The 13,426-nt window shown below is 57.2% G+C and overlaps 5 protein-coding genes across 5 annotated transcripts; 2 read left to right on the top strand and 3 right to left on the bottom strand.

Annotated features, from left to right (window-relative positions):
- Positions 1 to 188: 188 nt before the first annotated feature.
- F5Z01DRAFT_639979 (dihydroxy-acid/6-phosphogluconate dehydratase) lies at positions 189 to 2,297 on the bottom strand (the record flags this gene model as incomplete). Its single annotated transcript, XM_046262485.1, has 6 exons — positions 189 to 1,247; positions 1,309 to 1,706; positions 1,759 to 1,866; positions 1,919 to 1,926; positions 1,978 to 2,075; positions 2,148 to 2,297. 6 exons carry the CDS (start codon positions 2,295 to 2,297, stop codon positions 189 to 191), a joined length of 1,821 nt encoding a protein of 606 aa, XP_046114666.1.
- Positions 2,298 to 3,037: 740 nt separating this feature from the next.
- On the bottom strand, positions 3,038 to 4,453 carry F5Z01DRAFT_347524 (uncharacterized protein). Its single transcript, XM_046259246.1, has 2 exons — positions 4,121 to 4,453; positions 3,038 to 4,050 (listed from the first exon to the last, which is right to left on the bottom strand). Exons 1-2 carry the CDS (start codon positions 4,253 to 4,255, stop codon positions 3,310 to 3,312), a joined length of 876 nt encoding a protein of 291 aa, XP_046114665.1. The 5' UTR covers positions 4,256 to 4,453; the 3' UTR covers positions 3,038 to 3,309.
- Positions 4,454 to 6,379: 1,926 nt separating this feature from the next.
- F5Z01DRAFT_677561 (uncharacterized protein) lies at positions 6,380 to 8,042 on the top strand (the record flags this gene model as incomplete). Its single annotated transcript, XM_046265367.1, has 4 exons — positions 6,380 to 6,433; positions 6,495 to 7,097; positions 7,152 to 7,286; positions 7,338 to 8,042. The coding sequence occupies 4 exons, from the start codon at positions 6,380 to 6,382 to the stop codon at positions 8,040 to 8,042; spliced, it is 1,497 nt and encodes a 498-aa protein (XP_046114664.1).
- Positions 8,043 to 8,334: 292 nt separating this feature from the next.
- F5Z01DRAFT_677560 (S-adenosyl-L-methionine-dependent methyltransferase) lies at positions 8,335 to 9,239 on the top strand (the record flags this gene model as incomplete). The annotated part of the gene is made up of 2 exons (XM_046265366.1): positions 8,335 to 8,992; positions 9,067 to 9,239. The coding sequence occupies 2 exons, from the start codon at positions 8,335 to 8,337 to the stop codon at positions 9,237 to 9,239; spliced, it is 831 nt and encodes a 276-aa protein (XP_046114663.1).
- Positions 9,188 to 12,322, bottom strand: F5Z01DRAFT_347138 (putative Na+/H+ antiporter CNH1). Its single transcript, XM_046259241.1, has 2 exons — positions 10,119 to 12,322; positions 9,188 to 10,071 (listed from the first exon to the last, which is right to left on the bottom strand). The coding sequence occupies exons 1-2, from the start codon at positions 12,192 to 12,194 to the stop codon at positions 9,319 to 9,321; spliced, it is 2,829 nt and encodes a 942-aa protein (XP_046114662.1). The 5' UTR covers positions 12,195 to 12,322; the 3' UTR covers positions 9,188 to 9,318.
- Between the last annotated feature and the right edge of the window lie 1,104 nt (positions 12,323 to 13,426).

The raw sequence follows: 13,426 nt of genomic DNA, 5'->3' as shown, positions 1-13,426 counted from the left end.
CACAGAATGTGCACGTGGCTGACTGGTGGCCCCACACCGGCAGTCATTTGACTTTGAAGGGTGCCTGGAGCCTTTCCGTCTTGACGATAGCTTCACCTATCAGAAGAATTCCCTTGACACTACGGAGGATTATCGACAGGACTCGTGGCTGCAGCTTGCACACGCTCTTTCACCATGTGACGCCGGCTTCACCAGCCATCCGTCACGGCGCCATGGCTGGCATCACCCACCAACCTCGCGTACTTGGCCAACGCGCCTCTCCTGACGTGCGGCTCCGGCTCCTTCCACGCACTCCTCCTCCTGGCCATCTCCTCCTCGCTAATGGCGACGTCGATGCGGTTCGCGACGGCGTCAATGGTGATCTCGTCGCCGTCCTCCACCAGCGCAATCGGTCCACCCGCAGCGGCCTCGGGCACGACGTGACCGACGATGAAGCCGTGCGACGCGCCCGAGTACCGCCCGTCCGTGACCAGCGCCACGTTGGACAGGCCGGCCCCCATGATGGCCGCCGACGCGCGCAGCTGCTCGGGCATGCCTGGGCCGCCCTTGGGGCCCTCGTAGCGGACGATGAGGACGAGATTCCCGGCGTCCCGCTTGATCTCGCCCCTCGACAGCGCCTCGTTGAGCGCGTGCTCCTTGTGGAACACGCGTGCCTTGCCGGTGAAGGAGGTGCCTTCTTTGCCGGTGATTTTGGCGACGGCGCCGCCGGGGGCAAAGTTACCCTTGAGGATGCGGATGTGGCCCGAGTCCTTGTAGGGGTTCTCGAGGGGACGGATGATCTGCTGCCCCGGGTCGAGGCTCGGCCAGTCCGCCACGTTCTCGGCCAGGGTCTTGCCGGTCACGGTGGGGATGTCGCCGTGCAGTATGCCCTTTTGGATCAGCATCTTGATGACAGATGGCGTGCCGCCAATCTTGTAGAGGTCCTCCATGTAGTACTGTCCGCTGGGCGCCAGGTTGGCGAGGTATGGTGTGGTGTCGGACGCGTGGGCGACGTCGTCCAGCGTCAGCGGCACGTCGGCCGTGTTGGCCATGGCGAGAAAGTGCAGCACGCCGTTGGTCGAACCGCCCAGGATCATGGTCAGCCTCAGCGCGTTCTCAAAGGACTTTTTGGTCATGAGGTCGCGGGGACGGATGTCCTTCTCCATGCAGATCTTGATGGCAGCGGCCACCTTCTCGCACTCTCTGCGTTTCTCTGGCGACACCGCGGGATACGAGGACGATCCTGGGAGGGACATGCCCATGGCTTCCTGGCGTGCGGGTCAGTCAGGGCTCAGAATCAAGGGGAGGCTTCACGAGGCCTGGACGTACAATTGCCGTGGCCATGGTGTTCGCCGTGTACATGCCACCGCAGGCGCCGGCGCCAGGGCAGGCATGCCTCTCAATGTCTTCCATCACATCGCTTGGTGTCCGGCCCTCCTTGCCAGCATCGGTCTTGGCGTGGAGCTTGTCGTATGCATAGGCGCCGCTGGCCTCGTAACATGTCGAGATGTTAATCTCCTTCTCCAGAAGAGAGGACTGGCCTTTGCGGATCGTGCCGCCGTAGATCATGATAAAGGGACGGTTGTGGCGAGCAGCAGCCATAACGACGCCAGGCATGTTCTTGTCACAGCCGGGGATGGAGATGTTGGCGTCGTGGGACTGGCCACAGGTGACGGACTCGATGGAGTCTGCGATGATCTCTCGGGTCTGGAGAGAGAAGCGCATGCCTATTGTTCATTTGTTAGAAGATGTGTCGAAAGGGGTGGGAGGGATGAGTACTTTCACTGCCCATGGTGATCGCGTCCGAGACACCGACAGTGTTGTACTGCCATGCGATCATCTTCTGACGCTCGACGGCATCCTTGACGATCTTGCCAAACTCAAGAACTGTAGGTGTCAGCTCGTCTCTCCTCTGGTATAGGCCAAGCCGGCTACTCACGATGGGTGCTGCTCCGCGTTAGTCATGCGTTGACGCTTTGCCGGAGACTGTATACCTACTTGCAAGGATTTCCCTCCCACCAGACAGAAGCAACCCCGACCTGGGCGGCATTCTTCATCATGTCACGGTCAGGCACACCGGCAGCGTACAGCATGGCCTCGTCACGGTCAGCCAGGAGCCCCAATACATGAGCTACTCACACCCTGTCGGGCAACGAAAGGCGACTGACCTGTGCTCCTGGGAACTCATGCCCGCGAGTAATGTTCTGCGACCAGCGGTTCAGGTGAGCGCCCGGGGGCATGCACTTGAACTGGATGTAGTCAGGCGACGACTTGGGGTCGTGCTGGGCCTCGGGGAGCTGGCGATCCTGAGAAGACATGGCTGCCGCAGCGTCAGTTCAAGTTCCCAAAAGAGCAGAAAAGTGATTGACGATGATCACTTGGTCGGACAGGAGACTGAATGTGCAAAGTGTAACGTTTGAATCCGGAGGTGGCTACGGGAGAGGGTGCCATCCGGGTTGGGTGCCGGAGGGGCTGCGGGAGCGGCATCGGCCTGGGACTGGGACTGGAGCCGGGGAAAGCTGCATGGGAGTCACCCACCTGATCAGTGCTTCTTGCAGACACCACGACGTGGGAAGATTATGGGACAATTGACTGTCAATGAGGAGGGCCACGGCGATGTCTGATTCGGCTTAAGGTCAGCTCATGACTACCTACTACGTAGTACGTAGATGCTCCGTAGAAGCTAGAGCTAGCTACCCCTCCCCCTCATCACGACGGAATCCTCCACTCCATGTCGCGACTCGGCTTCGTAGGAGCCAACGACGGAACCTCAGCGTAAAGTGACGGAGAGCAAACAATCCGAAGGTCGTTGCGCTGGATATATCGCCTCAGACCACTCCATGCTGTCCATCAATGAGCATGAATGCTACCCGTGGACTAGTAGACAGAACCACAGGCCAAAGGCCTATTCGAATGCCTCAACCATGATTGGTCAAACGCTGGACCAGTCTGTTTGCTGTCTAAGCTGCTTAAGTGCCTAGCCGTAGGTAGGAATCCATGTAGATAAACACCATATGCTTATAGACAAACACTACACCTTAACCCCAGGGGTCACCAGCGACCAAACATCCCTGACGTTCTACGTCTCAGGCCTGCGTCGAACATGCATCGGCAGTTGTAAATACGGCGCGAGCAGCCCAAGTTTCTGAAGAACATTTTTATAGCTTTACAATCATTACAAACACTACCTGCTATCCACCTTCTCCATTTGGCGCCATGTTTGTGTCACATTTCCCGCTTGCCCAGGCCAGGCCCTCCACCCCAAGATAGGCCGCCCCAAAATCGCTTTAGATAAAAGTTCAAAGAAACACAAGTGGGGGAGCAGATGAATCAGCTGCAGTCCATCCGCCGGATCATGTCCCTGTCCCAGGCGCATCGCTCTGACATGGTGGAGAAGGTATCCCTCGCCTCGCTGACGGGGCTTGCGTTGGGCGTCATCATCGGGCTCGCGCCCTGGTGGTGGGCGCTGCTCTTGGGGCAGCAGCGGCCCGTCCGCCAGGCCGTCTCGAGGCTGGCGGGCGACGCGCTGGCGCCGTACTCGTGGGCGATGGCGGCCCAGAATGTGTTCCTGTGCGCGGCGTAGATGGCGTGCAGACGCGTGAGGTCGACGTGCGACGCGGAGTGGGACGGGGCCGCCGTCACCGAGGGCAGGTTGGTGTTGAGCTTGAAGAGGCTCTGGCTGCTGGACGACGACGACATGTTGGGGTGCTCAAAGGCTGGGAGCATGCGCTGCCCGGCCGGGTAGCCCATGAAGAGTGACGCATCGTTGCTGCTGGGCTTGGGCAGCAGCGACGGGAGCTTCTCCTGGTCCATGATGCTGGGGAGGCGGACGGACCCGGACGAGCTGGCGCTCGCGGGGCTCATCCTCGAGACAGGCTCCGAGGAGTTCTCGCGCAGGAGGTGTGAGTAGTCGGTCTGCACGGACGAGGTCGACAGGTTGCGCTTCCGGCGGTTGGTCCCGTGGCAGATCTGGTGGTAGTGCAGCCGGCAGGCCAGCTCGGTCTTGTTGAGGTGGGCGGCAATGTGCTTGTACGGCATCTTTTGACTGCGCGTCTGGAGCAGATACGACTCCTGCAAAGCTCGGTCAGTGGGGTGCTCTGCATTTGGTTGGCCGTGGCTGGGGATGGATGGGCGGACTAACCTCGCTATCGCTCCAGGCCCGACCGCCGCCCGTGGAGAGGGACTTGCGATGCTTGCCCGACGATGGCCGGGTGCTGCCCATTGATGGCACCGGCGTGTACATGACTTGTGCAAGCTCGACGTGATTTTGTGACATTGTGAGCTGTTGACAACGACCGGCGTTGCGCGTTGGTTGATATTAGGGAGGGCTAGTCCAGACAAAGTACGTGAAACAGTGAACAGATGCTGTAACCGGTAATGCTCGTTCTTCTCTTGGGTATCAAGGCCGTGATGATATCGTGAGTCGAAGGTGTGTGTATTAATGGTCGAGTATAGAGGAGGGAGCAGCCAGCTGCTGATGCGCACGACGAAAGACAATCGTGGAAAGAGGAAAGCGAAGGGGTATTAGTTTGATAGAAAGACCAAGAACCAAAGCCAAACGAGAAAAAACAAAGCGTTCCCCATGGCCATAGATATAAGCTCTGAAATCTCGTTCTCCAAAGGGTCTCTCCTCCACAGGGCCGCCAGACAGGGGCTTGTGTTGTGTGGACCTTTAGAAACGTGTGCGTCTCAACAAACGCCGTCTAGACACACTTGCCTGCACGAGATGTCCAAGTGTGTCAAAGTTGCAGCCTGGGCCAAACGAGTCCCGAGGCTGGGCAAAACAGAGGAAACGGAACGAGACGCCGGATGCGAAGTTTCCGTGTCGGGGGATTGGGAGATACACTGGCTTCAGCATGGACCCTAGAGGCTTCTCTGCCTCACAATGGGCACGATGGTGTTTGAGATGGACAGTCGGACCCAGCATTCAGTTATATGCCAGGTCTTAATGACCGGCCATGGCACACGCGCTGGGCATTAATTCTGTCGCCTACTCACCGGGGTGGCCAGGACGCCTGGGTCATATCAGGTCAAGCTGGCAATGCTGTGATTTCCAGCCCCGGATCTTACTATCTGGCAACTAAGACGTAATTACGGTCATTGCGCGCAGAAGGGACGAAGCTATATGATACACTTGACCAGGGTCGAGCCATACTACTACTTGACGATCGGAGTTGGAGAATGGTGATCATGGGCGGTTTTAACCTCTGCGGGTCTACCCCTGGTCCACGGTGAGTTTCCCATCCACTCGATGAGGAAGGCTGGGAGAGTGACACAGATCTGAGATACTACTACATGCATATAGAGCCTCTTCATCCAGGCTGCCAAACAGGCGAGGCGCATGCAGGAGGTGAGGTTTTGCGGCAGTGGACAGGGGTTTACATGCAGGAATATAGTCTAGCCGTTGAACTGACGCAGAGCCCCTGGTGCTTTTAATGCCAGAGCCCAACCAGGGCTGCTATACCATGATGGGAACTTTATGGAAGTGCGCTGTGCACAAGCATATCGACAGGCTGCCCATGCAAAAGGGCCAGCCTCGTCTCAAATCCAGGCCAGACCAAGTCATGACCCGCCTGTCACCCTCGTAGAACTTACAGTTAATGCCCCATAACGACCGGGGGGGCGGGGGCGGCAGCGTCTCACGTCTCAATTACCCCTGAAACCCGCCAAGTCGGCGGTTCGATTTCATCTCGGTCTCAGCCACGTCAAAGAGTACGGGGAGCCGCCAGCCCCGGACACACTAGACTAGCAGGCTAGCACTGGGCCACTGGATATGTATCTTTAGACTTTTGCATCGCAGAGCATTCTGTTCCTAGGAGAGAAGGGCGGGCGTGGGGTGGCGACGCATGAATGATGGCCAGAACATGTTCGTCGCTTCTTTCATGCAACGTCCGGATCTGGCGCTACCCGCAACTCCGCCTGTCAGGTGTATCATCGGCTACCCGGTACTCCGGGAGGCTAACATTAGTAGCATTTCGCTGTTCAGTGCTGACCTACCCTATTCGTCGTGCTGGGCACCTCGGTGCACACAGGTTTTGGAAACCAAGCCTGGGATCAGTCGATCAAAAATTGTCGACTCTGGCGGGCGGGTTGAACTAAAGTTCATTCAACATTATGTTACAATCTGGGCTCCGATTCTTTATGTACATTGAAGACTTCAACTGTGTCCACGTGCCGACGAGTCTTGGCGGAAATAGTCGCCAAATCGAGACTAGCTTGATTTTTTACTTCAAAGCTTCAGGCCATCCGAGCACCGGTCATTCGACGTACGTCTCAGTGATCTCAGCTCACTGCCACCACCTCACGTATGTCGCCCATCCCCTTGAACATGTCCAGCCCGTTGCTGCAACCGAATGGCCCGGGTGTTGTTGCCCAAAGCATCACCTGAGAAGCACCGTCCATGAAGATCCGACAGCTCACAACGTGCCACACCTGCAGGGCACGCAAACTCGCCGTAGGTCCCACCGTCCATCAGGCGTGGTCGCTTGGACGCCTGCTAAAGAATTGCCATTCAGTGCGACGGGAAGAAACCCGCTTGTACGCAATGCGAGATCCGCAAACGGGACTGCGCTGGCTATCAGCATGATCTCATCTTTCGACCGCCCTTAGTCGGCGGCCCCCCTGGACGTACCAACACTGTCACCAAGGCCAGATCCAAGCCCAGCAAAAAGACACCATCCCCTCCGAAACAAGTAGCAGCTCAAATTGCTCGTTCACAGGAGACTAGTAGTTCCCACCACATAGCTGCGCCAGTGCCGATATCGAGGCCGCTGAGCTGGCCGTTTCTGGACATCATCTCGCTCGTCGTGCAGAACTTCAGCCCCGACAGCGCCCCAGCATGCAAAGGGCTGATCTCGGCCGAGACCATCTGCGGCGCTTGGGTGCAGGTCATGCCCGATCTTGCGCGCTGCCCGGCTGCCGAGACGTATCTGCTACCCGCCATCAAGGCACTCGGCGTCTCCATTGCGTCTCGCGGTGACGCTGGGAGGGCGCCTGTTGGCCAAGCACTAGAGGCCCAGAGAGAGGCTGTGTGTGCTCTCAACCGTGGACTCGGTCAGATGCGAGCAGACGAGTTCGACGTGATCCTGGCATCCGTCATGTGTCTTCTCGTCTCCGAGGTAGGAGACCCAAAGTGCATGTATCCATCCGTTGACGAGGCTGACACCTTTCAGATGATGCTTCCAACGTCAGAATACGGTGCAGTCATCCATCTACGTGGCGCTCGTGATCTCTTGTTCCATCAAGAGCCTGCGTATTACGTCCAAGGACTTCCTCACGCTTTGTACATTGGCTTCAGGCCTGCCTTGGTACACTTCCAAAACTGCCCCCCTCTGCGCACCCATCACTGACCACCCCAGATGACCGCCGCGCTCCAGTTGAGGCAGTACTTTGTCATGGCGGTGGAACCCTGGATCACCGTCCCGTTCACGGTCATCGGACCAACCCACATTCAGATGGTCATGAATAGCGCATTTAGCCTTCCCTGCCTGCTGCGCCAGGTCGACGAGCTTACTCCTCAGGCAGCTGACCAAGACGCATCAGCGGTCACCCGTATGCTCGAGCAGCTGTCAGAGCACATTCGCCGGTTAGCCTCGCTCGAAGAAAAGGCTAGAAAGGACGAGGATGTTTCGGAGTGGCTCCAGGTCACCAGTACACTGGACGCGTCCACGCCATTCGCATTTCCCAGCATCACCGTGGCCAACCTCTTCGTGCTCATCTGGACATTTCGCCTCCTTGCCCTCGAAGGCCTGCGGCATCTTCTCGCCAAGATGCCCGTCCTCCTGAGCGGTTCCGTGCTGCACAAAGCCCTTGCCGAGAGCAGTAGCGACGAAACAGACCGGCTCGCCACGTGGATATTGAGGAGCATAGAGTATCTCGTCTCTGAGCGCTTCCGACTCTTCGGCGCCACGTCTGCCGCCATGCCATTGCAGACGGTCGCCTCATATTACGCAGAGGGCGCGGGTCACGACGAGGAGCTGGCGTTCTGGTATGCGCGCGTGAGAGACTTTATCCGTGCACGAGGATTTGATGGGCTCAAGGCCATTGTTCGGCATGACAAATGAGGAAACTGTAGCTCTGCTCTGCAAGCCCGTAGTGATCTATCTCCGTACCTTACCTAGATCACATGAGAGAGAGTATGGCAGCTGAGGAGTACCCACACACACTATGTACTTATCCGTACACGGCTCACAACGCCCGGTATTCCCACATCTATCATCATCAGAAATCGCAGCTATTTCTCCTCTCACACCTCCGCTCGCAACCTTTCATTCCTTCCCTTTCCTTCCCTCATCCACAGAACAGTCCATCTCATATCCATTGTCTTGTGACCTGGACATAGCCGCTCCCCCCACAATGACGTTCCGCGAACTCCTCCTCCAGCTCGTCTTCCCATGGATGCTCATGTCCATCTCGCTCTACTACGGCCTCGTCACTGTCGTCAAGCTCCTGCTCGCACTCGACTTGGCCACCCTCACCAGCTGGGACAAGTTCAACGAGGCCTGGTTCGGCAACTTTTGGGTGTACATGGGCCCCGTGTCCAAGGAGGGCGCCGAGGCGTGGGTCAGGCCTCTGCTCGAGGGCCGCGTCCGCCAGGGCGACATCTGCCAGACCGTCCAGCACCCCGTCGAGGGGACCGTGCTTGAGATTGGGGCCGGCAGCGGCATGTGGATGGACGTCCTCGCCCAAGTCACCGCCTCATCGGGCAAGGCGACAAAAGTCTACGGCGTGGAGCCGAATCCCATCTCGGCCGCGGCCCTGCGACGAAAGGTCGATGAGCTGGGTATGCAGGGTCGCTACGAGGTCCTGCCGTACGGCATCGAGGATCTCCAGGCCAAGGCGGACATGCAGCCGGGGAGTGTGGACTGCATCGTGACGGTCCAGTGCCTGTGCAGCATCCCCGAGCCGGACAAGAACATACGCCTACTGTATGAGTATCTCAAGCCCGGTGGCCGGTGGTACGTGTACGAGCACGTCAAGGCGGAGGAGGGCCTCTTGGTGCCCGCGTATCAGCGTAAGGACATCCCCCTCTTGCGTTGCATTACAGGACCACACACAGCAAGCAAGGACCACAGCTGACAGGCGCAGGCTTCTCCAACTTCTTCTGGACATTCTTCATGGGATCTTGCTCAATGTGTCGCTCCACACGCTCATCCATTCTCAGCGTGGGCAGCTGGCGCGCCGTAGACCTTGAGAGGCGCGTGGACGAAGGTCCCCTGTCCGTCATCCCGCATACCATGGGCACGTTGCAGAAGGCGTGAGCTCACACGCAAAGTAAAAGACTCAATGATGTAGGCGCTGTTCAATTGAAATATGTACCGCTTGCGATATGTAGATGAATCACCTTCTCCCTCTCTCGGGTTCCGCAAACCGGATCCTCGTGTTCTGTGCAGCACTGGCTCCTTCTTCATCACTGTCGTCCTCCGTTGTTCCCAGCGCAGCCTGTCGCCGCCTCCTTTCGGCTGGTGTTTCGCCGTAATCGTCATCGTCCTCATCGTCCCCTTGCGTGGCGAGCACCGCGAGCCGCCTTCTCCTTTCCGCTGCCGTCTCAACATTGTCATCAGACGGCGTTGCCTTATTCGCCGTCGATGAGGAGGAGGAACCTTGCGCATGCTCCTCGTCACTGGGTCGATGTTCGACAATCGGTGGGACGAGCGCCGGGTCTTGTCTGGCAATAGTTTTGAGCTTTCGGGGTGCATTCGAATCCTCGACAACCTGCTTCCGTGTGCTAGCATCGAGCTTCTGTATCTCGGCAATAAAGTCCTCTTTGGTCATGCGTCGGCCCTCACCACCAATCGTGAAGCGGATCTTCTTGTCGTCGTCCACGGGATTGCCTTGCTCCTCAGCTGCGGGCGTCTTGCCCGTGCCTAGGAAGCTGGTCCATCCACGAGCGGCAGGCCGACTCTGTGCGGCTGTAGAGCTCTCGCCCGCATCAGCGCCTGCCGCAGTAGACGCCGGTTGCTGTCTCGAGGCTAGACCACCGAGCCCAACATACTTAAGACTAGCATTGAGCCGGTCAGACTGCCCTTCGGCCTTCTCAGCGGGGATCTGGTAGGTCTTGACGACTTCACCATCTTCATCCTCGACAATGATCTGTGGAGATTAGTGATTGCACCGCAACGCGCTCATGATTAACATACCGTATTGCCGAATTGGTAGGCCCGTGCAGGCTCGTGGCGCCGGGACGAAGCCTCCTTGCTCTTGCGCTTTTCCATTTCTGTGGTATAGAACGTGCTGATGTTTCGCTTGATGTTGCCTAACGTCCATGGCCGGGATGGTGTCTGCGTTACCGGTGCAGGCAGCTCGTTGTCGTCGCGCTCCTGGCCTTCACCACGGCCACTCGGCTGCACGTCGAGGACTTCGCCGTCCTGATCCTCAAACACCATTTCACGCCCTTCCTCATACACCTCAATTTGGCGAGGTCGTTGTGTGTGCCGGGAAGCTTCATGGCCCTCTTCAGGCATACGCGCACCCTTCTCCTTGAGGCTATCAATGGCCGCCACAGCGTTCAAGTCATTGTCTCCCGTGGGTGTCTCGACATCAGGTGACAGGGCTCCTTCGGGGCTCGTGGGGCTCATCATCCCCGAGCCTTCACGACTGGGGTAAATGGCAGATTGCGAGATGGGGCCACCCGCATCGCTTTTCCTCGATTTGCGCCTTCTCGAGGCCAAAGAAGATGCACGGCTCCCACGCCTTGAGTCATCATCCTCTTTCCGACGTCGCAGAAAACCGCCAGGAGGCGCCAAAGTGTCGGCAGGGAACTCCGGCTCCTTCTCCATGGAACCTTCGGACATTTTGGCTTGTGAGCGAGAGGTGGAGGATATCCGAGGGAGGCGGTTCATCCAAGACGGACCATCGTCTGGGGCGGCAGTGTAGGACATTGTCAAGGACAGAGTATTGATGCGCTTGCCCAGGGTGAAGACAGCGATCGAGGAACCGTGCACAATAATCGAAGAAATGACGATAAAAGTGACGATGGGCCATACCAGGTAGATCAGTTTGAACTCGGGGGCGGATGAGTCCGGCAGAACAGCTAGCGGCACTGGTTCCTCATGCTCCAACTCGGCTCGTGCGAGGATCGCGACGAAGATGGCTCCAACACCAATAGGGCCAAAGTGTCCTGCGAAGAGGGCCTCTCGCCACGTTCTGATGTCCGGTATCAATGGTTTCAACGCCAACATGGCCGGTATCCGTCTGAAGAATATGACAAAGATGGCGATGACCACCAGGCGCCAGACGTACAGGCCCTCGACACCGCTGTTGTACTGCTCCCAGGGGATAATGGTGCCAAGGTACACAAAGTACGTCAAGTTGAGCAGAAGATCGATGACGTTGGATACATGCGACTCCTCCGTCTTCTCCAGGAACCACCCGTCGTTTGAGAAACCGACACCAGCTGCAAAACCGACTAGCAAGTCGTCCAATCCAAGGATACTGCCAGTGCCAGCGCAGAAGAGCGCCACGACGAAGTAGAAGACAAGAAAACTCTCGCGATCAATCATGTCGTGCCTTTCGGCGTATCTGATACCATGGCGGGCAATGTAGCCAATGAGGAAGCCATACACCGTGCCAAACACGCACTCGTACAAGATGACATATACCACGAAATGAAAGCTGACGTCGGAAGCGCTCCTGTTGTACTGAATCAAGTACAAAGAGAGGTACACAAACGGGAACGCCATGCCGTCGTTGCAGCCAGATTCGGCAGACAAAAGATCTCTCAGATGCTTCGGCACGCGCTTGGCGAACTTGCCCTTACCAACAACGGATGAAGCCAATACTGGGTCGGTGGCAGTGACGCAGGCCGCAACGACCAGACTGTCAAGCCAATTGAACGGGACTATCATCCACCAGATGAACAGGCTGGTGATCAGCCAGCCAAAGGTCATGACTGGAACGAGCAGATACACCACGGATCGCCAATGCTTCTCCATGTAGTACTTTGGCAGCTCGACACCGATGGCGAAACATTGCACCACGAGAACGATTCGCGAGAATTCGATGGTTACGATATCGGTGGATCCCCAGCTGTTGGGGTCGATAAGGTTGGCACAATGCGGGCCAAAGATGACACCAGCGAGGGTGGCCACGGTAGCCTCACCAATGTACATGCGCTCCTTGATGAAGGAGGAGCAAAGCATGAACAAGGTCGTGAAGCCGCCCAGAATGGCGTAGACCAGGTGAGAGTCCGTGATGTCGAGGTGATGCCAAGCCATGATTGCGCGAGTACGTCGTGCGGCTGAAGGGGGGCAGGGGCCTCAGTCGAGGACGGATTGTGCGGTGACGGGTCGTCTCAAAGGCATATATGAAAGTTATTTCGGAAGTAAAAGTCGAGCAAAACGAAGCGGCCGGTTGTGAGGGCGTCGAATCGACGACGGGCTTTTGTGACGAGTCGCGTGAACAAGCCTTGGACACCTCCGCAGTCGGCGCTACATGTACGGGTGAGCAAGCCCTGGGGTAAAATTAAGTAAGAATGTTCTTTGGGAAGCAATCAGTTAATCGAGCTGCAGAAGTGAGTGGCTGCAAAACGATACAGAGCTCCCTGGTTCTTCTCGCGGATGGACAAGTAGCGATGAAGCGGGTGGTGAAGATTGGAGAAGGACTGAAGGCCCAGTCCGTCCCAAGAAGAAAAACATCACAGAAGGTTTCGGGCCATTCGTCATCGGGTGCAAAAGCGGCAAGCAGCGCCCGAGACCTCGTGTCTTCTCGCGCTGTCGAAGTTGAAGGTCCAGAGGGATGTGGGTGGGAGATGCCGTGTGAGCCGGGCATATGTGGGGCTCTTCGAGAGCCGCTTTAACGGAGACGACGCTACTGGAGTTGAGGACGCTCCATAATGGACAGGCCGCGTGCTGGACGCACGTTCATGATAAAGAATGAGCAGAACTGCGCGACAAGAAAGATAGAGTTTCTGCCGTAGAGATTTCATGTCCGTCCATTTCATGCAATAGCTACAGTGCCCGTGTGCAATGGAGTAAGGCTCTGCCGCACGCCTCGTGTCTTACGTCGGCCAACAGTGACCATAATTTTGGGTTGGAAAATAAGGCTCACCCGATAAAAATAACTCTAAACCTGATCTCCTCGGCTTCGACAACATTGCCGTGCATATATGCCCGATTGCCCGCACTGACGCCTCATGCCGCAACGGACATCCCCTCAAGAGGCCTGAGGCGATGATACGACTCGGCTTTTTTCAGGCCAAAAGCAGTAATCCGCGAACCGGTGACACTGACAAGATCGCGCGGCCAGGGTGCGACTGGACTTTTCGACCTGCCGCTCATGGGCAATGTTTCCTTCCCAGTTGAGCCTCAATGTCTCGCATTGTTCACATCACACTTTCGTGTCCGTCGAGAAGATCAACGTTGCGTCCAGAGAGACTCACATGTGATGTATAAACGTCGTTTCCAGGCTGATGTTTCATACGCTTTGTAACCGATTTTTCGACAGATCT

Source organism: Emericellopsis atlantica, assembly GCF_019669845.1.
Source record: "Emericellopsis atlantica unplaced genomic scaffold F5Z01scaffold_33, whole genome shotgun sequence".
NCBI classification, from domain to species: domain Eukaryota; kingdom Fungi; phylum Ascomycota; class Sordariomycetes; order Hypocreales; family Bionectriaceae; genus Emericellopsis; species Emericellopsis atlantica.
This window is presented reverse-complemented; position numbering and strand designations above follow the sequence as displayed.